Raw genomic sequence first — 25,505 nt, 5'->3', positions numbered from 1 at the left:
TTTTGCTCGTGTAGTGTGTACCATAGCACTAGAAGCCATCCTCTTTTCCTCCTAATAGGAGAAAGGCATTTTGCTTACTCGATGTTCCAATCGACTCCTTATAGCGATATAGGTTTCGATTCATTGAACGTACTTTACCCCGTTGGCGCAGCATCTCAAGTGTTTTATCTCTTACACGACACATGGTGGTTGTGATCACAATAATGAGAACCGGAAGTAAGGGCCAGGAGTGGATTCTCGGTGTGGCCCCGCGGTATGGAGAGATTTTCCGAAAGGTCTGCACTTTATGTATCGGATGATGGGCAGATGTTGAAAAGCATAGAAACAATCATAAAAGGTCGCGGTGCAAATGGAAACATATACGTCCTTCCGAAGGAAGAATTATTGTACTCTCACAAGTATACATAGAAAACTTATGTTCATAATTCTAAAACAAGCATCTTCATTTATTGGTCCTCGGAGTTGTTCGCGTGAAGGATTAGCAATCCAAAGCATCTAGCGATTGTACAATTATGAGGATTCCTTTTCCCCTTGTTTTTTCCAATTAGATTTGGATATTCTCAATTTATAAGTTAAAATTGATTCTATTCAAACATTGATTTAACTCTGACTATGAACCATTTAAAGTTAATTTTAAAATCTTATACTTTAGGTAAATTTCATCCCAGAGAGGTTAGTAGTGATCAACATTTCACCACCTTTATGTTCATTTTTGTCCCCCTCTATGAAAAAACATTAACAAGAAGTGAGGTGCCTTCAATTATAGATTATTTTTTTTCAATGAGATCCGAGGAATTCTTTGTTCGAGATTAATTTCTTTTGAACGTGTATCAATTTAACTATTTTATAAAGTGCTTTAAGTAGATTTAAAATTTCAAGCTAAAGTTCATCCGCACGCAATTTTGTGATAATTGATTTGTGAATTTTTTTTAAAATCATGTTATATTATGTCAATATGGCGTGTTAAAAAAACTGCTCAGTCATGCCATCGTCATAAGCTTCTGAACCTACGGGAATACATTAATTTCGGAGTATTTGTGTATCGTACATAAGGGCATCCTCATAAAATCATCAACGCATAGTCGAACCTCAAAAGATGCTATTCAACATGAAAATAATTCCCAATTACGAGTTATGAATAGATAAACATGAGAAAAAACGATCATTTTTCATAGATCATCGCGTTAAGAAATAAATAAGTAAATTCCACGAAAGATTATTAGAAGTAAGATTTTCGGGGTAGGGTGAAAAGGAGAACCAACCAGTTGACTTCCTTGCTTTTTATAAAAAGAAAACAAAGGATTTTAAATATCGATATGGAGTTGGCGTCATGGTGTGGGACCAGACCATTTTGCAATGTTATTGGTAACTCGACTTGGGAAAGGCTAAGGTAGTGGGAAAAACTACCAAAAATATTCAAAGTGCCATCCCTCCAAAGCATTTGAATAATCTTTAGTAATGATGGATATGCTTTGAGCAGGGATGTAAACGAGCCTAGCCGAGCACGAATATATGCAAGCTGGAACTCGATGCATTCATATATATATATATATATATATATATGTGTAGTGTTGAGCTCAACCTCGAGCTCAATAGGTTAAATTCTTTTTCTTTTGTTTCTTATATGACCGAGCGGGAGCTCGAGCTCAAGTTCAGTATGCTCGAAAGAGATCGGGCTTAAGCTCAATAGGCTTGGCTTAGCTGTTACATGACATCCAGCCACTTTGAGTCTGACATACATGAGTGATGAGAATTACAAACTTGATTTCAAATTTGATTAATGCTGAGAATTAGGAGGGCCTACCTCTACTTAGAGAACAACCATAATTAAAGGATAATATTTTCGGGATGCGAGAGAACTTCATTTCTTTATTCAGTTTTTCGAGTTTTAAGAGGTTGATTTATTGATTGGTCTGATATTTTTGGACCTCGGTGGAGTGTTAATGAGTTCGGGTAAAAGGAAAGTTTACACTTTTTAATAATTCATTATGTGCTAGTCGAAGATCACTCAATAATGATATTAGAAAGAAAAGGCAAATATTTGGGCTTGGCAAAGTAGTAGATTTTGGGGATAGGCCCAATGGTTAAGAAAAGCCCAAAAATGAAATAAACTTACGTTATCGTGTTACTATTTGGTTGTCATGCACACGAACGAGCCTAGCCCATAAAACAGATATCTCTTGTTACGTTTGCTCTTCAAGGCCATATTTGCTTTTGAAGAAAATAATAACATTCGCACCAAAAGTAGAAAAAGGGAGGAAAGTCACTTATAATCGAACTCAAAGTTTCAACAAAGGTTCGGGCTTAGGCCCCATAATTTCACCCAAATAAAAAATGTTTCAACATACATGCCTTTGGATACATTGTCAAGCTTGAAACTCATATAATATCTTTTATCAGTTCAGATGAAAATCCTACATGAATACGATTGTGTATATATCTCCCACCCTATATATGTATATATATTATTTAGAAAAGCACGACCTTTGCGCTTTTCCCTAAATTTAGCACGGCTTTTAGAAAATAGTACAGAAAGACACGATCTTTGCAGTTTTTTCCTAAATATAGCACGACTTTTGGAGACTAACATTGAAATGCATGACGTTTGTATTTTTCCTAAATATAGCACAACATTTAGAAGATGATATAGAAATGCACGACCTTCAGGCATAATTTTCTTTTTTAACATGTTAGAATCACAGTTAAACCTGAAAAACGTACATTTCTGTGTTTCTTTTTTAAAGTCGTACTATATTTAAGAAAAATACAAAGGTCGTGCCTTTCTGTATTACCCTTCAAAAGTCGTGCTATATTTAAGAAAAAAAATATAAAGGTCGTGCATTTCTGCGTTATTTTCTAAAAGTCGTACTATATTTAAAAAAAATTATAAATATCGTGCTTTTCTAGGTGATTAATCCTAGGGGTGATCGGTTTCGGGTATCCTGTATTTTTCATAATACTCGGACCCTACCCTGTAAGAGACAGGTTTCAAGATTTTCGAACCGGACTCTACCTTGTTGAATCATGTACCAGGAACCTGTATTATACCACAGGTTCCGAGTACCCTGTTGGAACCTGTAAATTTTTTCTTTTCGCTAAATAAAATCGAAAATATCACATACATAATCAGTAATTACGCCAAATAGAATATCAATAAAATTTAGATTAATCCACAACAATAAAATAATAATATGTCTCATCAATCCATTGACAAAATTGAACATCCATAATACGATCTCACACAACAAAGTGCCTATGTTCTGATTCATTAGAGTAAATAGTAACTTTACTCTTTTCTCTTCTTTTTTTTAAATAAATAACCGGTTCCGGGTACCATGTAGGCAGAAATCGGAACCAGAACCGATTTTCACAGGTTCCTAATTTTAATACCCGGAACCTACCCTATTTTTAATATGAGCTACCCGGACCCTACCCGTTAGGATAAGTTCCAACCGGTTCTGGGTATACCCGGTACCCGTGCACACCCCTAATTAATCCTATATATTACTATACAATTTCGCAACGAGATGATTAGAATGTCTTTTGGGAAAACCACTCAGGGACGGACGGATCCAATATTTGAATATAAGGAGGGGAGTTCATTGCGGGGACAAATAAGATGTCGATTTCTCCGTTATGGGAAGGTGAATGTAAGTTATTCCATAAAAAAGTTAAATAATAAGATGGAAATTTCTTTTGAGGGTCGAAAATTTTGAGGTCTCCCCTTCTCCGTGAACCAAAGAAGAATAAAGAAGAAATAAGCCAAAAGAAAAAAAAAAAACAAAGAGAAAATCCAATTGGCGGTGTCGGTTATGTCTGGAATAATATTACATTAGTCACATGACTCATAAAAATACTGAAGAGGGTTGATTATGAATGATTGGTCCTCCATATGTTCTCTGGCGCCGTGGAACTTTTGCCAAGTCAAGGCTGAGTTCATACCCAAGACCAAGTCCCCAACCCAAAGTAAACATATTGAATTGGTCAAGGGAATCGTTTTTTTGTCAATGGTGAATGCATATAATGAGAAATCATAGTCTACAGTTCATCATAACTTCAGTCTCGGAAATAAATTTCAAGTTACTGTGGCCCTAGCTAGTTATATCAACTACCCACATTCATCTTGTGCTCGACTAATGGTCCTGTCGTGTTAAGCACAACATTGGTATTAGACCCGACTTCAAGGGACCAATCGTGCCGTAGTTCACGCTTAATACCGTTAATTGTGAGAGAGACCGTTGAACTGTGTGATAACCTGGAGGACTAAGAATGGATCGGAAACAGTTTAATACGCATATGAAAGACTTGAGGTGATAATATACATAGATCATATCGAGAACTTTTTTGTAGCACAATCCATGACATCTGCTTGAAAGTAGTACAGCTCCTGATCTCGTGATATTCGTATCTCTTGTGCGTTTAATGCTGAAATTTCGTCCTCTCACCAACTGAGTCGAAAGATGACGGATGAAATCTTAGGAATTAAGCACGGATATTCAAAATTGCGCGGTCTTTGCTGGCGATAAATGGTAACGTAGAAGAGGAAATACAAACTCCTCAACACCCGAAGACAAAGACCCCTAATTGGCTTAATTAATAGACCGCTTGGATTCAGAGTTAAAGTTACTTTGATCTTGATTTGGATTTTGATTGTGGAAAAGAATAAATGAAATGTGCTTATAAATTTGACTTGGGAAACGTGTATTTTTGTTGTGTAGTATGTTGAGTTAAAGTTAAAGGTAAAATCAAATTTCTTACAAAACAAACGGGGCCAAAGTCATTTTTGGCAGGCATGAATGAGAAATAATAGATCAAAAAACCATATACATTCTTTCCAAATTTAATTAAATAAACATCTAGAAGTTAAATATGGTCTCCTCTAGCTAGTTGCCCTGCGAGAACTTTTCTTTGATCTCACCATGTGAGAGGGGATGTTTAGATAAGTCAACTGAACTACGGACCAAACATTCATGATGCGCAGAATGTCAAATGCCAACCCAAGTGGTCTATCCTCAAGCAACGTTAAGAGAATATATTAATTGGCATCATGGAATGTCGATGACACAGGATCAAGATGCAGTAATTTTTATCATATATCTGCACGAGGATCCTATGACATCGTTTTTTTTAGATACAAAAAATTGCCATCGACAACTTCGCTTTCCATCAATGTCATGGATGCTCGATCGCTGCAACCACTGGAATTTCATCCCGGCCAGATGCAGGACCGCATGTAGTCTCTCTGGCGCCAGGTCCGGGGTGTTACTCTCCAGTGTACTGCCGTTGTGAATACAATCCATTTCGTAATAAAACGACATACAACTTCGATTATCATTAATTTTAGGCCCCGTAATACACTAAAATCTAAGACGATTTTTTTTATAAGCAGGGCAGTAATCAAGATAATTAAGTCCGAGTCTACTTAAAAAAGTGCATTTGCCTTTGTTCTTTTGGTGGTAAACTAATATATAGTATATACGCATATGGAGCGCATGAGTTCCAACTTGTGCTGTCGTTTGGGTGATGGGATCCACCAGCAATTTAGAGGCAATTTGAATTCAGAGTTAAAGTGATTTTGATTTTGATTTTGATTGTGAAAAAGGACAAATGAGATGTGATTATAAATTTGATTTGGGAAACGTGTGTTTTTGTTGTGTAGTGTGTTGAGTTAAAGTTAAAGTTAAAATTTTTGAATTGAGAAATGTGTAATTTTGTTGTGTAGTGTGTTGAGTTAAAGTTAAAATTAAACTAAATTATCTTTGAATCTAAACGGGCCTTATTAATCACCGAATTATTATATTATTATATCATGTTCTTAAAAGATTTTTGGGACCATCCAGCGTGATTGGACGCGGTCCATTGCCACTAGCCCAGTCTGTATGACCCCGGATCTGATCCGTCTTTACGGCGCGGTTTTTAACTTTATGCTAGGACTTCCGATAGTCATGTTCATATTACCTAATCTTTTAACAAGTACGTATAGATGGACCCGGTTGGCTGATCCATTGACAATGTTTGAGAAAATCAAGGATTGAAATCAAATATTTTCATAAAGGAATGTATTTTAAAAGGATAATTGCAATAAGATTATATTGTAAAAGGTATATTTAAAGGATTTCTTTTCCGGATTTTAGGTTCCTTTGAGAACTCTAATTAAGCATGTAAATCTTGATCCCAAACTAGTATTTGAAATAATCCTCCAACTTCATTCTGGCCACAAACTGATTCGACATCGCAATGCCAAGTGAAAGTTCTATATGATGTCGTTAATTAAGCGAAGAAAATGATTATACACACGCATAACTGGGTCTCTTTGAAATAATTGACTTGGTCAAATCGTGTAAAAAATATATTAAATATCATCCGTTTAGTAGAGAAGCCACTTCTTCATGAAAATAAGCTTATAATAATAATTGAGTGGGCAAAACTCGGTATATGTCTTCAATAGTCTAAAAAGTTGGTTAAACTCCTCCAAAAATAAAAAGGAGATAGATCTAAATTTGAATAAATTCAAAAAAGAGAATATAGTACAGTATCGTACGTTTTTTATTTCGGTTACTATAGTATCACACTTTATTACTTGATAATCTACAAATTTCATATTAATTTTCATTAGTGAGACTATCTATAACATTTTATTTAGCCTTTTATTTTATTTATATCAAATCTATAAGCTTCCTTTGAAATTAAAAAAAAAAATGAATACATTCGTCTCCACCCACAAGTTCCTCAGTGGCGTCCATCAAAAGTGAGAATCATCGAGAGGGCACGAAAAGAATCTCAACACGAATTGGTTTAATATAAAAAAAATGTGACATGTTTCCAATGGCCAATGCTTATCCCATAGACATATTTCCACCATTGAAAAAGGGGACGAGTTGATCAAATGTGAGCTTCACTTCTTGAACCAATATATAAGCAAATGGATCCATCAGCATGATGATGAGAGCAGCTTTTGGAATAATTATAGTTGTTGGTGAGGTAAGAGTGACCACTCATGATATAAGGGATAGCGCCGCCGGGCTACTTCCCAGCTTACACGATGGTTCGAGTAGCCCGAAATGAATGAGTTACATGCCAAAAGAGGTCGTAATCAAACTCCTAATTTTGTTTGAATTATTTATAATTTGACCAAGTTATTACTTTGTTTGATTTGTGATGGAATGCCAAACCCTTTGGTCTCTTCCAATATTTCAAAGATCATTATCTATTACTTTTGCCGTACTAATTAATCATTATGCCAATTGATTTACTAGCTTTATAAACATAATAATAACGATTACCCAAAATTCTTCAAATGGTTTTGATCCTTGAACTATTTTGATTAATTTATCATATCCCTGGATTGAGAGAATTTTTTTTTCCCTTTCAATTGAGATGAAAGGATTTTATTTTATTTTTTTCCCTTCTTTATCAGTAGGCAGAATTTTCGAATTTTTAAGTGAAGGGATATAAAGGAATACCATGCATTCTTCGATCGAAGCCTCCCCCCCTCATAATATTAATGCCTCCCATCTAAAAAGTGAAGTGATAAATGGATAACTTAAAAGAAATCATCGCAATAGCAATTAATGTCTCTTTCATATCGTTCAAGGCTCCACTCAATCGTAACATATATAGATAGATATATATATATATATAATTTATACATATACAGCCACCATATAACATTGGGACGAACTTGATCATCAGTCGACATCATTTCTTGCTTTCCCAACAAAAAACATAAAGAAAAGATAAAGAAGAAATCTGTCTTTTCTTAGTTTTTATATTTTTGGTTTGGGTAGAGATTTTAGATCCACACCGAGGACGTGGCAGCGTTCGACGCGGTAAGAAGATAAGATCAAACTGAGAGTCACCGTCTAATAAGTAGATAGCTAGCTAGCTTAACAAGAAGCACTTAAGGCCGTGATTTAGACATTTGGGATGATGTAAATGTCCCACCGGTTGATATTTCTTTTCTTGCATTCAATTCAAATGATCTGACAACCCTTTTACCAAAAATGTAAGGGTAAAGAGAAAAAATATCTTTATGATATGAGACTTGGCAGATTCTGAACTGGGCAAAGCCTTTGCTGCCCTCCCAGGGTCCAAGTCAAAACGTTATAATTAGTTAAATAATTTAACCTATCATATATTTTCCTTATACACCTGATAAATTGCATTATAAACGGCAAGCATAAAAAGTTATTTAAAAAAAAATTTAATTCGTGAATGACTAGTTATTAATTAATTTCCCCAAGAAATCGAGATGGTTGTCGATATGATAATCGAATCAAAGGAAAAAATTTGAATGTCAATGATATGCTTGTTGTCAAATATTGGAGCTTGTTGATATTTCTTTAATCTGATCGATTAAAAAATTGAATAAAGATTTTGTTCACCGAAAGATAATTGAATAAAGGTTCTTGTCAACATCTTACCCTGCCTTAAGTAGTCGATGGTCAATCTGGAGAATCACTAAATTTGGAAATTAATATAATAAGGAACCCTAAACCCTCGCTCAATTCCGGCAATTTTGGATTTATCTCCAGTTCTGCTATACTCCTATATTCCTGTCTTAAAATATAAAAGATGCAATTATCTGTATCTCATTTCTCATAAAATTCTTGAAGGCATATTATTTTGAATTTTCATGAATGTAATAATTAATAATCATTTTATCTAATTAGGCTGTTCTAATTTCAAGAAGATTGATCACTTCCAATTCTTTTTTCATTTTTCTTTTTAACTATTGCCATATATAATCTCTTATGGGAACTAATGAACTCACAATGGCTCACTCGCACAATATGAAGTTGATGTCAAAGAGAATATGAACTCGACGGACGGGTTTGATGAGCCAGGCAGTCGAGCTCTCACCTCCCTTGCCGAAGCTTGCTTGCGACTGAGCTTCATCCCAACTGCATGCTCATGTAAGTTTATCGAGCCATGCATGCACCTATTATGTCATAGCCCCGTGCCTTAGACTGCGTCAGAGACACTAGTTCGCACATTTTCGATTACATATGTTATCGTAGAAATATAAACTCTATTAGGGGATACCTTGCATTAGTCGAAACTCAAAGCTTTCCCTTTATATAGGTTTTTATGTTCCACTATTTTTTCAATTTCAAAGGGGGCACCAAAAATTTTTCGGTTTCGCGTAATTACGTAATCATTGAATGTTTATGACCAGCCTGGTCAATCCTGAAATTTGGTGTGTCCGCTTAGATAAGGCACTCTGTCAGTCGATATATACACGGCTAAAACAATCAGCGTTATATCACAACTACATAATATTAATTTGAGAAATTAGGTAAGAAGACTCCATGGGACCCGATATCCTATCTAGCCCGTGCCATCGCCGAATTATTCATCAATCAATGTCATTTCCTCCATTTACGCATAGCTAAATAAATAAGTAGCAGCATCGTACAACGCGATTTTTTTAACTTTTTTCACGCTGCAGCACAGTTTCAAATAATTTCCTTATACAACACGAATTTTTTTTTTCACCGCATAACATGCCATCCATATTCGATCAAGAAATGGATAGAATGCTGACGTGGCAGCTTGTTTGGGAGGAGCTTTGCAATAAACAACTTGGGGTATAAGCAAATAAAATGTAAGTTCAAAAAAATAGCCGGCCAGCGATCCCAATCGAGGAATGGGTGGAGGGCGGGACGCCCCAACCCCCCGATTTGAGGGACCCCAACGGCTGGGATCCTTCAAATCGAGGGGTTGGGGGCGGCCCTGTCGGCCACCACCCCTTGATCTAGGTCGTCGGCCAGATCACGCCGGCAACCTCGATCAGGGGGTGAGTGTCCGACGGGGCCGCCCCAACCGTGTCCTCCAATCTCAAATGGGATTTCTTTTTCTTTTTTTTAAAAAATTTTAAACTATATTTTATTTTTTTATACCCATAAATTATTTATTGCAAAACTCTCACCAAACAAGCTGCTATGTCAGCATTCCATCCATTTCGGGTATTCTGTCCATTTCTTGACCGAATATGGACAACATGTTATGCGGTGAATTTTTTATTTTGTATTGTACAATGAAATAATTTGAATTTTTACTGCAACATGAAAAAAGTCAAAAGACCGTACTGTACGGTGCTATTTTCCCTTAATTTTAGTGTAATGACCCAATTTATTTACATGATCTTTTTAATAATAGTATGTACATGAATGATGTTTTATTTTATCACTTTGACTTAGCATGCAAATGATGGAAAGAGATAATATAAATAAAATAACGTGCAGCATGCAAATGATAGAAAGAGATAATATATAACGTGAAGCATATGAGAATATCTTTTTTATTTTATTTTATTTTTTGTTTTATACTCTTTTGAGTTTTTGATATGCATCCAATTGATATTTAGAAAGTACAATGAGCTCTAACTAATTTAATTCGAACTGAATTAAACTCTTTTTAAGTTTTAGATTTGTTATTTTCTTTTTTGAACATTTTATTTTATCCTAAATATTTTTCATAAATAATTTTTTTTGCACTCTTATTATAAGGAATCTCAATATAGGTCCATAATCTAGATTAGAGATCAATCGGTCCACTAAATAGTAAAACTCTCTGAATCATAAAATTTTTCATGTACAAAACTTAAATTTGAAATTTTATTTAAACAAAAAAGTTATCAAATCACTTGAACCGATGATTGTATTTATCTGTCTTTAAATAAAATAAATATTATAAAAACAGGCTTCTAACCCCATTTAGCCACATCATCCCCGCTACATGCAATCAATCTCATTCATTGCTTTTTATGTATCTTGCCGTTCTTTTTCTAATACTAAAATAAGAAACAACCTATGAAAGATCTATGTATCAATTCATAATTTATTGCGGTTGCCGGTGATCTGGATTGAGCGATGATGGCCGAGGCCGGCCGGGCTGCCACAGCCTTCTCAATCCTTCTTGGTAGATTTTGTAAATTTGAAATGAAACCAAGAGCAATAAGATCATTTAATTCAAAATATTATCCTTAATCCACTCCTAAATGGGTTAGCTCCTTAATAAATATATCCAGCGTTATTCTAATTCCGATTCCAATCCCCATCTCGCCATCACCAAACATGGATTTAGGATTTTAGAAATCCTATCCTATATCTCGTTGACCAAATATAACGCAATTTTTTTTCTTTTTTCCCAGGTGAAAGGTTTTTATTTTTTTAAAGGGGTGTATATTCTTTTTCTTTTCCCGGTCAAAACTGTCATCTTATAAATGGGAAAAATTGTTGGAAGGGGTGTCTATTATCCAGGCCCTTGTGTGTTTCACCCAAAAAAGAAAGCCTATGATCCATGGATTTATAGGGTTAATCTTGACAAACTTGGTTATAGCAATACTTAAAGTTGACTGCCTATCTAAATTTTACAATTGATGGGCAAGATTTGTTAAATTACGTCTTTTATAATATATAGGAGTTTGATGGTAGATTTTACCGACATAAAGATTATAAAATGAGTTTGACTATTGAATTGTATTGAACTTTATTCCATCCTAAAAGCTCATCCACCTAATAGGATAAGAAAAGAGAAAATGAAAGAAATTTCACTAATAAGGGTGGAACTTAAAATTCAATGGCTCATGGTGCATGTAGTCCGTCCACTCACGTCAGAACGAACTCAAGATTTAGTAAGAGAAGAATTGGATTCTTATGTCCCGTTTGAATTGTTAAATTAATTTTAGAATCATAATTTTAATTTTAACTCAACACACTACACAACAAAAATACACGTTTTCCAAGTCAAATTTATAATACTATCTCATTTGTCTTTTTTCACAATCAAAATCAAAATCAAAATCAAAATCATGATTCTAAAATCACACTAACAATTTAAACGCAGTATTAGAATTGCGAATAAAATGACAAATTATCTAAATTATAGATACAAATATCAGTGATTCCATTAGACTTTGCAAAAACATACATAAACTTTCTCTAAAGAAAAACTAATAAGCTCTATTGTAATATCAAAATCTCGAGGATGGACTGCTACTTAATGATTCTTGCCGGTCCAATTCGGCCAATTAAATAAACATCTATTCCGGGTTCTAGTTGACTTCAACGTCCTCTCGTGCCTCCATACATATATATTTTCGCAACTTGCGGGGCCCACTTTAAGTGTCGGATGGAGATACGGGAGCGACGTGGTTTGGCGTTTGCCGGTGCAATTCATCCATATCCTATCAATCCAAACGAAACATTAACAAAAGCGCGGCAGGAGCCGACTTTTGATCGGAAGCAACGGTTTGACTTTTATCCTGACTCTGACTTGTGGATTCTTCTCATTCATTGCCCGTCCCACGTGACGCCTATTGTCAAAATTACACAGCACACACGTGCGCTTCAACGGCGAGCAGTACGTATATAGTAGCATGAATCTGCACGTGTCTGATTTTGAGCTACAATATAAATTACATAATATATATATATAAGCTGCGGGGTTGCTGTTGTAAGGGAGGGCGTCAGCAGGTGGGAGCAGAATTTCATGTTTTTCCCATTCAGATATACTATCAATCGGAGAAAACTGCCAATTTCATACACGAAATTTGCTTAAACCTTCGATTTGATATATGCAAAACGATTTGATACATAAAGTTATATTCCGTCTATTCAAATGACCCGTTGTTAGACTTTCATGACCACGTTGCTTGATGATGTTAAATCCAATCAAAACAACACTTTTTCTACAATAAAAAATCATTATTTTTTCCAAAAAATACAAAAAGAACGAGAGGAAGGGGCGGAGCTACCCCAGCCGATGACCTCTACCCGCGACGAGGTCTCCGGAGGGGTCCGACCCGTCCGATGACCTTGTTGCTAGTAGAGGTCGCCGTGGTGGGGGAGCTCCCTCGCACTCCATCTTTCTATTCGACAGAGAGATGGAGTTGAGGGGGAGTACTGGTGAGGTTCCTCCCCGGTGACCTTTCCCCTAGGCTAGGTCATCGGAAATGTTGGACCCCTCCGACGACCTCGCTTGAAGGGAAGTCTCCGGTGGGGAGCTCCAGTGGGGGCTCCCTTTCTTTCTTTTTCTTTTTCTTTTTTAATATCAAACGATGTTGATTTGGTCTTTCGACCAAAACGATGTTGTTTGAATGACGTGAAACGCCAACAATATCTTAAAACGATGTTGTTTTGGTCGTCAATCCTAAACGACGTCGTTTTTATACCCTACAACGCCAAAAAAAAAATATTCAAAACGACGTCGCTTTGATATTTGAAGGAAAAAAAATAATTGGGAGCTCTAATGGTGTCCGACCTCTCCAGTGACCTAGCCCGGAGAGAATGTCACTTGGGGGAGTCCCACAGGAGCTCCCCCACAGCTCCATTCCTCTGTTGAACGGAGAGACAGAGCTAGGGGGGAGCTCCGATGAGGCTCCCCTGCTGTGGTGACCTAGGTCGCTGAAGTGGTCGGACCTCTCCGGCAACCTCATCGCCAGTGGAAGTCGTCAGCTGGGTGTAGCTCCTCCATTCCTCTCGTTTTTTTTATATAAAAAAATTGATTTTTTTTTTGTAAAAACAATGTCGTTTTGATTTGATTTAACGCCGTTAAGCCGCGTGGTCACACAAGTCTAATGGCAGGTTATTTTGACAGACGTAATAGAATTTCATGTATCAAATCGGAGGTAAAAGTTTTTCATGTATCAAATCGGAGGTTCGGGCATACCTCGTATCCCAAATTGACAATTTTCTCTATCAATTATCACACAATGCTTGAGCTTTCGAGGGGACAAGACAAAAAAGAATTTATCAACGTGATTTAATAATGATAATTCGACGCCTCATATTTTTGAGTACCATTTGCAATTGAATTTTGTAGAATAGAAAAGGAACTCATGATTGAAGAGTGTTTTACTTCTTAAGAATGAATCAACCCGTTGAACTTTCAGATAGAAAAAGAAGAGGACAATAAGATTTTGTTAAAAAACTTTTAACCTACTGCTTGTACATTTTTATTGATGAACCCCTTGCGGATTAGATATCTAAAGTTGCTGGGATCTATATGTGAGGAAGTAAAGTTTAGTGCATTTGACAATACCTTCGATTCGGAAACAACATTTAGGTCGACGAGTTTTAGTCATGGGCAAGGAAAAAGGTACCATTATAAATCATGAATTGATTGCTACACGTCGCTATCTTCACAATTACAATACATATAGCTATACTGGAAAAATGAGTTTCGAGAAGTATAACATTGACGATATCGCTGATTACACGGGCCAATCACTTTTGTTTGATGCATGGCAGCATGAGGAATATTGTCGGACGATTTTTGTCTGAGGTATCATCATTGTTCTATTGAAAAATTAATGCATCTCTTCCGATTGATTTTAATATATATATATATATATATATATTCTTATTTTTATGTCACGTGAAATGATGAAATATGGCCAACACACAAGAATTGCAAATTCGCAAGTTTATGATTTCTAGATCGAGAACGATTCCAACTTTCTCACATTTTCTACCAATCTAGCGAGCTAGTTGCTCCCAGGCTTACATTGACTTTCTAACTGTGCACTGCGACGACTTACGATATTTCTATATTTTGTTCTTGGACGTTTCGATCTGATAATAGATGTTGAACAAGTGGATGCATTATTTACTTCTCAAACCAAAAGTAGAATAAAAAAGGCATCGAGATTAGGGAGATTATATATATATATATTATTGGGCTAGACTTTCTAGACTCTCTCCTTCTTTTTTTTTTTCTCTTTTTTTGTAGGGACACGTTCCCCCTCCTCCAGGGGGACGGAGCTGTCGAGTGAGGATTGGCCGGAATATTATTCATAGAGATTTTTGTAAAACATATTTTTGTACCAGAACATTGAAAAATATCTCGACATACATCTATATATATATAAAAATCTGGAATACCCTTATTGTACAGGAAGCATTTTTCGAATTGGCGGGCGCAAATCGCAATTACATGTGACATGGCTTGCATTGTGCGTGCAGGGCCAGACATTTGGGCATGTTTAGTTGATGTTTGCCTCTGCAAAAATGGAAATGTGCACCTTCCGAGTGAAGGATTTCCATACTGCCACGCAGGAGGGACTCATCCATAAGGGGGAGAAACTGAGAAACTAGGCATTTCGAGTTATTATCAGCAGGACAGGAGGTGGATGGGGAGCATAAATGAGGGACCAGAGTAGGATGGAAATCGGATTGAGGCGCTGGACTCGGTCTGGCAAAGTCGAATAATGTCATAAGATCCAAAGATACATGGAGTAATTACAAAATCTTTTTGTATGTACGGTTATCAGAAGATGGGCAACGACAATCCTTTTATCATTACTATTATTTTTTATTTTTTATTTTTTGGTGCTAACGAGGGGACGACAACAGTCTTATCAGCACAACAAATTTGTTACTCGAGTTAGTGCAGATTTACAGTGAGTGACGATGAATGAACTAGCTGCACGACCAAACAAGAACAAGATCGAATTATCTATAGTACCATTTCCGGGATAGCGTCGAAACGTATAGTATAAGAAATCCGATGCTGTTTATGACGTGAAGATAATAATCAACGTGCTGAGCGAGAATGGTACACGTTAGCCTTCAGAGCACCCATATTTGTCATTTAATATGTACCTAATATAATTATACTGATCTTTTTTCTTTAAAAAAAAATACTGATCAACAAATTGTCTTTAAGCATTGTATATATCTCTAATACATACATACGCACAATTATATAATTCAAGAAAAGAGAGAAATGTGTATCGTAAACGTCTGCTTGCATATAACCAGAAGCAACTTTTCCAAATGTCTATACTGCAACAAATTAAAGTCGAAATCGTGAAGACAACGCGTCCAAAGCTGCATGTGGAAAGCTCGATGTCCCCTTGCTTAATATATTGGATCATGTTGGGATATTGGTACCGAGTCGTAGTAGTATCGTCAGCTCAATAGAACATAACTCACAACCACCTGTGGTAAGCAAATTGACCTTATTTGTCTTTACATGAATTTTTGGAGAAAAGTGTATCTTAATTAACTGAACAGTTTATCCTAATACATCCATGTTTTTTTCATGTGCCACTTTCATGCTTAGGCTTAACTAAGCAGCAAAGTAGAACTGATTGAGCTATATTGTCATCACCTCTGTGTGTGTGTGGGTGTTGGGGGGGGGGGGGGGGGGAGGATTGATAATAAGGACAACAGGTGGGGGAATTTTCCTTTTTTATTATTATTATTATTATTATTATTCTTTGCACACGCAAGTATCCGAAAGTCTAATGTATTTCAACTAATTCAATTCAAACCGGATTGATCTAATTTAATTCAAACCGGATTGATCTACTAAAAGAAAAAATTCTTTCGGTGTGAATTTTCTCCATTCATATATAAGACTATAATTCGAGATTTTAGTTAAAGAGAATAAGTATAGAATAATTTAAATCAATTCATTTTGGAAGATAATTTTTCATTTTATTAGTTGGAGGGGTGATATCGAAAAGTTAATTAACCCCACAAAGATAATGACGTTTTAGTGATGTTAATACACGCAATCCTAACCCTTAGGTCCGTTACCTTAAATATTAAGTACAATTATTTTAACTTAAATAACAATATAAATATAATTTTCTGTCACAAATTGACTTGCTCGTCTTACCAATTTTTCATTCATAAAAACTAAATGAGTTGGAAAATTAAAGCCGACATAAGGTTTTCGATTCACTGTCTTAACCTTTGACAGTAACTCGTGGCAAGTCCAACATCAAATCTCTCACCTTTCATGGTTCTGAAGAGAGCTCTAACTTACAATCTGGGACCCTCAAAAGATCAGTTGCCCTTCAAATTGCTGCCACGTGGATTAGCCCCAGTGGTTGACGATGAGTAAAATTCTTGGAGTAGGTAGGTTAATTAGCTGTGTTTATTAATATTAAAAAATATGCAAAAGTTATTAATTATGCTGTGTAAATAATAAAGAAATAAGAACAAAGAATATATGAGGTCTATGTAATCAGTATTAATCAAAGGGTATATGCCGGCTATATAAAAATATAACATATGCAGTTTCATATGGACTTCTCAATATAATTCTATGGGTATCGAGGGTACGGAGGTTGATGTTCGAGTCTCTCCTGGGGCAGCTAAGATTTCTATGTGAACCTTGCTGATTCAATGAAAATTTAAGTCCGTAATTAAATTACACGGCTCGTGTCGATGCTCATATTACTAATTAAGGAGAAGCTAGCTAGACCTATAATCAGCCAATGTTCCATGGAGGTTGGGACTTTGCTCTACTAAGATAGCTTACCTCGTGCACATCGATTTTGTTAAAGAGAGAAAATTCCGAGGCGCAAATAATGGAGGCAATATATGAATCCTAGTCTTATATTTGCGCACACGAAAACCTTGGAACTTCCAATATGTATTCTCATATGCACGACACAAAACGACTTTGCATGGAGAATATTACAAATCTAAACGCACTAATATTGTTTTACGAATTACCAGTGATCAGGTTAGCTTCGAGGAGTAATTTTATCGCGGACTCCAAAGTAAAGTCTCTTGCAATCAAAGGTTTTTGCGTTCGACTCCGAGCACCGTGTTTTCCCTTCCCCATTTTCCCTCACTTGTAAGGAAATAAAAGGTAACATTAATGACGAGCCCAAGCCTAACCGACCTCATGCCTGTACTTCAAGATTTTGCTTTTTAAAGATGGAAATACATCTTAAATAGGACTTGAATAATTTACGATATTTCCTTTGAAAATTTTCCCTTATTGACACTGTGTATTCGACATTTTGTGAAAGAGACGAGCTTGAAAATTGTAGGTTTAACTCTCTTTGTTCGATAAAGTAATCGTTCTGGAACGATCCCTGAGTAGAGAATTTAGACCGAATCCGTCTTTGAGTTTGACTTGAATCCGACAAACCTATACGATATCACAATTATTATTGCTTTTGTTTCTTCCAATTTGTTCAACGCGTTTACATGTTCGAATTCTCATCAATATAGCAAACAAGAAAGCCACCGTGTACCCCCCACCCAAATAACCAAAAAATAAAGAAAAGAAAAGGAGTCATTTTTTGTCTTGTGAAACAGAAAAAAAAAATGATGATAATAATAATAAAAATTTAAATGTGTTACACGAGAGGTTAAAAAATGAGATGTTGCATAGAATTAGATGCCCTACCATAAACATAAGGATGTTCTTTGATATTTTAGACTTTCTTTTCTCCATCACTCGTGGGTCCCTAATTTTCTCTACATGAAGCAATAATCCGAAAATGAATGATAGTTTGTCGTACAAGTTTATGCAAAAATAAAAGAATTGGTTATGCGAGAGATCCTCGTGATTGTGACGAACTAACTCGGCATCGGTTGTATGGGGTTAGTTCGTCGGCTGCAAGTATATAAAGCATATCTTCTAAGTGTATATATCTATTACCACCTTCCAATTTTCAGATCTGTTATTGTAAACCTATTTTCAGTATAGCCAGACATCGTAAGTAATTCAAAACAAAACAAGAGGGAAATAAATCTAACTATAAATATACGTAATTTTTAGATTAAATTTTTAGATTTTATTCTATTTTCTAAATATAAGGGAAAAAAAAGATAGCCATTAGAAATTAAAATACATACTTTCAAAATTATTTTGTTTATAACCAATTGCATGTTTTCAATCAAGTTTTCTATTTTTCCTTGAAGTTTTTTTTCTCCATTAGTTTTCCATTAATTACTTTAAAAAGATTAAAACTTGAATGATATTTGAAAAATAAAATAATAAAATAGGAAAAAGAATACATGATAACTAAGAGAGCAAGTGAGAATACTGCTGAGAATGTCATAACTTTACTTAAGCAGTGGTGACTAACTTTTAACTAGACACCACTGAAATTTAATCCTCCCTCTATCTCTTCAAACAAATTATCGAACCCAAGAGCTCTTATTCGAGCATCTGCATTTTAATTTCTTTTTTTCTTTTCAATTTTCTCAATTGTGACATTTAAAGTTATTTTCTATTTTTCTAAAATTAAAAAATAAAATTATTTGCCTAATGGGAACGTTAATGGAAGTTAAAAGTGGTTATAAACATATATATATATATATATATATGTATAAATTGAAAGTACGATTTGCGTTTTTACTATATATTTAGGAAATAGAGTGAAGTATAGGCTTCTATAATTGAACATAATTTTTATTTAATTTATTTAATTATAACCGGATTATTGGTGATATACGGTATGTGTATGTACAGATTCCTAAGGCAAAAATATATATTTTTCCGGTCTGTGGCAAAAATATAATATACCAAAGGGACATATTATTATTCCTATCAAGATAAAATAATTAATAATTATCCCTAAAATAGAATTAATGAGAAAGGTCGAAAAAAATCCGTCCAAAAAAATCCATGACGTGATTAATTGGAAATTTTACATAATTAAATTACCTACTGTCCAAAAATTATGGGAAATTTCTATATAAAAGGCCCCGTTGTAACTCCTCTCCGACCAGCAACACATTAAGGTTGCACTTGCACTCTTATTTCTTCCTTCTTCCATCAAAATATCCAAAGAAACATCAACAAACATACAACAGCAACATATCGACTGCAGGGATAAACATGGAGGATTATTATTCTCTAGTTACACAAAACCTCCAAGCCTTCCCCATGTCCCTCCTCGTCGTAATCCCTATCCTCCTCCTGCTTGGGCTCGTGGCCCAGCTCCGGCGTAGGCCACCCTTCCCACCCGGTCCGAAGGGTCTCCCGGTGATTGGCAACATGCTCATGATGGACCAGCTGACCCACCGTGGCCTCGCCAAGCTGGCCAAGAAGTATGGCGGAATCTTCCACCTCCGCATGGGCCGCCTCCACATGGTGGCAGTTTCGTCCCCTGATATCGCCCGCCAGGTCCTCCAAGTCCACGACAACATCTTCTCGAACCGCCCCGCTACCATTGCGATCAGCTACCTTACATATGATCGCGCCGACATGGCTTTCGCCCACTACGGCCCGTTCTGGCGACAGATGAGGAAGCTCTGCGTGATGAAGCTCTTCAGCCGCAAGCGGGCTGAGTCGTGGGCCTCAGTTCGAGATGAGGTGGATGACACCGTCCGTACCGTGGCGGGCTCCGTGGGCCAAGCCATCAATATTGGGGAGCTCGTGTTTGCCCTCACCCGGGACATAATATATCGGGCAGCATTCGGGTCAATCTCCAATGATGGTCAAGACGAGTTTATCGGGATCCTGCAGGAGTTCTCGAAGCTCTTCGGCGCCTTCAACATCGCTGACTTCATCCCTTACCTGGGGTGGGTCGACCTGCAAGGTCTAAACTCAAGGCTCGTCAAGGCCCGGAATTCACTTGATGGGTTCATCGACACGATCATCGACGACCACATAAATAAGAAGAACAATAAGGTGTCGAGTGAGGGCGGAGATGACGTCGATACGGATATGGTGGATGATCTGCTTGCTTTTTACAGCGAGGAGGCCAAAGTGAATGAGTCGGAAGATCTTCAAAACGCAATCAAGCTCACTAGGAATAACATTAAGGCCATCATCATGGTAAGTTAATATTCACCCACAAATATATCATTCCCTTTTTTTTAACCCTTCTTCATGACTGTTCGATTAGAAATTTCCTCCTAAAATCATTAAAAAAATATTTTTTCGGCTACAAAAAAATTCATGAATCTAATATAATAAAATATAATTCTTAATAATTAATAAATAGACATGATCAGTCCCATCAAGTATCAAACTTACAACCTCTTTATTACAGTAATACTCCTTTTGAAGCATTTTTTCTTACATATTTTATACGGAATGGGCGAATCTACACGCCCTAATATCCGGATCTGTATAGTACAAGTTCCGGATATCCCATTAGAAATCTGTCCACTTTCGTGGAGTGAGTTGTCACTGCATAAATGAACTCACTGGCTACCGCATTGATTTGGAATTGGAAGAAGAAAAAAGACATGAACATGCATGCCTTTTCGAGTGTTAGTTTCTAACTGTTAGGAAAGAAGAGCTGAGGTTTAATATCCAGTCACCAAAACCATATTTAATTTGTCACGTAAAATCTTGTTCTTTGGATTACCAAAAAAAAAAATCTTGTTCTTTGGCAGTTTCTTTCCATGTGTACACGCCCCTAATCGCATGTATTTCTTTAATTTAATCAAACTATTTAGGTTAGAAATTGACATCACACTGTAGAAGATGTTTGTCGTTTGAATCTTTAATCTGCCTTGTTAATTCATTTTTCACAATTTCGTAGGGGAGTGTGCTACTTGAATATCGAATTAGACTTGAATTATCTCCATTATTTACATAGGGAAAACCTCTAAACCAATCAAATATAGCGGGTGGATTCATGATAGGTTAAAAACTAATGTTAGCATGGTACAATTGCAAGAAGCCCCGCGAAGTGATATATGTGGATTTAGGTTATAGATTATTCATTGCGAACGTGGGCGTAATTCTGATGCAACAATCTTGGTTTACAATTGGCATTTAAGATGAATCAAGCATAGTTTATTGACAATACTACTTTGAGCATGTTTTGGTGCTTTACTGCCTTTGGACTCCTCGTACATGCATATATCGGAGATAAAATCTAAAAATTTCACGTAAGCATGATAGAATGATGACGTTATATGCAGTAGTAGCTCATGAGATTAAATAACATCTTTAATTTTTGTATGTACTAATTTTTTGGTGTAGGATGTGATGTTTGGTGGGACCGAAACAGTGGCGTCGGCGATAGAGTGGGCCATGGCGGAGCTGCTGAGGAGCCCCGAGGACCTTAAGAAGGTCCAGCAGGAGCTGGCGGACGTGGTGGGCCTCCACCGGCGTGTCGAGGAGGCCGACTTCGAGAAGCTCACCTACCTCCGATGCGCTCTCAAGGAGACCCTCCGCCTCCACCCTCCGATCCCCCTCCTCCTCCACGAGACCTCTGAGGACGCGGTCGTCGGCGGCTACTACGTCCCCGCTAAGTCCCGGGTCATGATCAATGCCTGGGCCATCGGGCGGGACCCAGAGTCTTGGGAGGATCCCGAGTCCTTCAGGCCCTCTCGGTTCCTAAAGCCCAGCGTGCCCGACTTCAAGGGGAGCAACTTCGAGTTCATCCCGTTCGGGTCGGGCCGGAGGTCATGCCCTGGTATGCAGCTAGGCCTCTACGCGCTCGAGCTCTCAGTGGCCCACCTCCTGCACTGCTTCACGTGGGAGTTGCCAGATGGGATGAAGCCCAGCGAGATGGACATGGGGGACGTGTTCGGGCTAACCGCCCCGAGGGCCACCCGGCTCGTCGCGGTGCCAAGCCCAAGGCTTGTGGGTGCCCTATATTGAGCCAATGGGAGAAGGGAAAACATTATATATATGTCATACCCCAATTGTCAAAAAAGGGTGGGAGGGAAATGGAGGTTGCATGGATTTTTGGGTTTTTTTTTTATTTCTTTCACAAGAAAAAAAACGGAAACAATAACTGTGGAGGAATAATAGATTGAATGAAAGAAGTCTGAAGTACCAAATTGATCATCGATCGTTCTCTGTGGATAAAGACAATTTGTGAATTGTTTCTTTCGGACATTCGTCCTCATCATATATCTTATTATATTGCGTCCAACTTTTGTCATATTATTATTTTTTCTAATAATTGCTCAAATGAAGAAAAAGATTTTTGCTTCGATGATGCAAGCATAGAGTCATGTTTAAGGTAGGGCAATTAATTTTTTTTTTCATATTTAAATGTTTTGTTTATGATTCTTTTATCCTAATTAAATAATTAAACACTGATTTTTTAGCATCTTTAGCTTTACATTGCAGTCAATTCCAGGAGGTCTGATCTCCTTGTCGAAAGCTATATATACACCTACAAACAAAATTAGTAAAAAGCTTATTAATTTATTGGCTTTGTTAATTACGGTGTCATCCAAATGGCATTCAGCTCGAAATCCTCTTTTCTCTTTCGCTTTCCTTGGTAGTTGGTACAGTATTAAATATGGCGCTTTGTCGATGGGTATCGGAATGATAATCAAATCAGTGGGGACCGCCTACTAGATCACATTTTCTTTATAGGAGATATTGTAGTTTTGAATATATACCACGTCAATCAAAAGCACACAATTAAGCTAATATTATATATGTATATATATATATATATATTTAATGTGGTTGCAATGCGCAATTGAAAAAGTATATGAATGCAAAAAGGATAAATTAGATCCATGATCTTATTTATAATTATGCACCACTTCCTCTGCCACAGTGGCTAAAGTATCAAACATGCCAATTATAAATAGTGACATAAGACAAGAAATAGGATATAGAGCAATAGCGCTTGCTCTTGTCTAGTAACTTAATGATTTCATGTTCGACTCTCGTGGTGAAATTATAGGTGTTATTTTCTTATGTATTTTATTTTTCCATAGTAGGCCCATGAGTCTCTATTACAATATGAAAAAAAAAGAAAGGCATACTATATCATCAAGTTGGAGTACATTGAAAATAAAAGGCTTAAGCAATAAATATAGGCTGCACTGCATGGGTTCGAAAATTCACTTAAAAACATCTTATAGTCATGATTTAATTGAAGCTCGAATAGAATTAGTTTCAATCAATAAAATGAGAATTTTCAAGAATACATAGTGCTCCTTTGCAATAATAGAATTGAATGAATCCACGTTATTTGTTTATGATTTAAAGAGACATGTGGAAGGGAAGAAGACATTAAAAGCGAAAAGGCTATTGTCACACTGTACGAAAGGAGGATATATATGGTATGTATGCACATTCAAATTTTTTTGTATAGTTCTCTTTCTTTTTGTAGTATTAATGACGTTTTCTAGTACGTTCGATTATTGAAATCAATAATTTTGGCCCCCCTATTCGACAATATGGGACCAGTTGTCGCGTATCAAGTCACTCCAAGTTCTCTTGAGGATACATGCATGTATATATATCTCCACGGGACCTCCTTCGGTCCGCGAACTTTAGACTATTCATGAACTTTTCAGGATCGTTGGATCATATGAACTTTGCGTTGATCCTGCAACCTTTATGGATATCCACCTAAGGTTCAGGGTTCATTCATGGAGGGTAGAATTGCCGGTACGTACATGGAAATGTCATGTGATGTGATTGGGGAGACAGCACGTAGGATGTCCGGATGCATGTAGAAAGGAAGAGAGATCAGGGATGTGCATGCAGCTGGCGGGATGCTGTAATTTTCATGGTAGAATTGGTGCGACTCGTTTCCTTCGGATTTAGAGAACGGGAGGAAATTAAGAAATTCGGTATGAAAATTTTCAAAATTTCATACAAATTTTCCACCTCTTTCTTCTCTTTTCTTCCCTCCATTTTCCATGTGCCCAAGCAAAGAAATCTTAAACTTCTTTTTCTTTTCACTGTCATTAATCATGAATTATGATAAGAACAATAATAATAATAATAAGAATAATAATCAATACTGATAACGATGATTGTATATGGACTTATTAAGGTTTATGGGTTTTGAGGGATACCTAAGTCTAGAGTAAACTGCCAAACTTTGATCCCTAAAACTTAGATCGGCGACAGCGACCCCCCGCCAGTCCTGAAGCTTCTCACCTCACGTGTTTTCATTTTTTTAAAAAAAATTTCGGTATGCACTCTGGTATATGAAAACTCAATAGATTCTGATTAATTTAGTTCGTGCCAGGTCGATTCATTAAGAGGTGAGACTCTCCTAATGTATGGAAGAATTGAAGTTTGGGGACAATTTTGGTGACCAAACTTTTTTTGGAGGATCAAACTAATGACTGAGCCAAACTTCAAGGATCATTTTGCAATTTATTCTCTAAGTCTATGATTGGTGTCCATGATGATTAGACGGGATGGCTATTTCAATTTTTTGCCTCGTACGTTGCTTCAAAAATGCCTTTCAGTTTTCCTTGGATGCACACGTTCAAATAGTTATGATCGATCGATGAAATCGTTCAGACCTAGAATCCTAAGCTGTGGCCTTAGGATATATTATAAGTTGTTTCGCTCGTAAGCATTATGTACAAACGCTTTATGCTGCAAATACATTTTGCATAAATGATTATATTCACCGCGGATCGACACCCACTGAGGGGGTCGCGAGAAATCTATTCGAAGAATGTCCCCAAAAAACTCAGATTTCATGGGAATTCATGTTGGAGATCATTTATTAAGTTAAAATGAAGTTACAATTAATTTCATGTGTCCATGTATTAATTATTAGAATTTTTATTTTTTTATATTATCTCATAAACTTCTTTTTGTAGTCGAAAAATGAATTCATAGTGCGGGAGATACATTGATCCCACCAACAATTTTATCATTCTTGAGGAAACTATCAGCCTCCGTAAGCTTAATGTCAGTCAGGAGTCAAATAGAATCATCATTTGGCAATGGAATGGGATATCGTATCGACTGTTGGGAGCAAGAGGCAGGACCCCATACAGCCAATCAGACGATAGAACCAAATATATATATATATCTATATATATATATATGTATAT

At 36.5% G+C, this 25,505-nt stretch overlaps 1 protein-coding gene across 1 annotated transcript; it reads left to right on the top strand.

Moving 5' to 3' along the window:
* The first annotated feature begins 19,484 nt into the window (after positions 1-19,484).
* Positions 19,485-22,606, top strand: LOC116201568 (cytochrome P450 84A1). Its single transcript, XM_031532838.1, has 2 exons — positions 19,485-20,544; positions 21,706-22,606. Exons 1-2 carry the CDS (start codon positions 19,603-19,605, stop codon positions 22,327-22,329), a joined length of 1,566 nt encoding a protein of 521 aa, XP_031388698.1. The 5' UTR covers positions 19,485-19,602; the 3' UTR covers positions 22,330-22,606.
* The last annotated feature ends 2,899 nt before the right edge of the window (positions 22,607-25,505 follow it).

Source organism: Punica granatum, chromosome 3 (assembly GCF_007655135.1).
Source record: "Punica granatum isolate Tunisia-2019 chromosome 3, ASM765513v2, whole genome shotgun sequence".
NCBI classification, from domain to species: Eukaryota; Viridiplantae; Streptophyta; class Magnoliopsida; order Myrtales; family Lythraceae; genus Punica; species Punica granatum.
This window is presented reverse-complemented; position numbering and strand designations above follow the sequence as displayed.

Coding starts and splice junctions, on each gene's coding strand:
- LOC116201568 (XM_031532838.1), top strand. CDS start 19,603: ATGGAGGATTATTATTCTCTAGTTACACAAAACCTCCAAGCCTTCCCC. Junction 20,545..21,705: donor ACATTAAGGCCATCATCATG/GTAAGTTAATAT, acceptor TTTTTGGTGTAG/GATGTGATGTTTGGTGGGAC.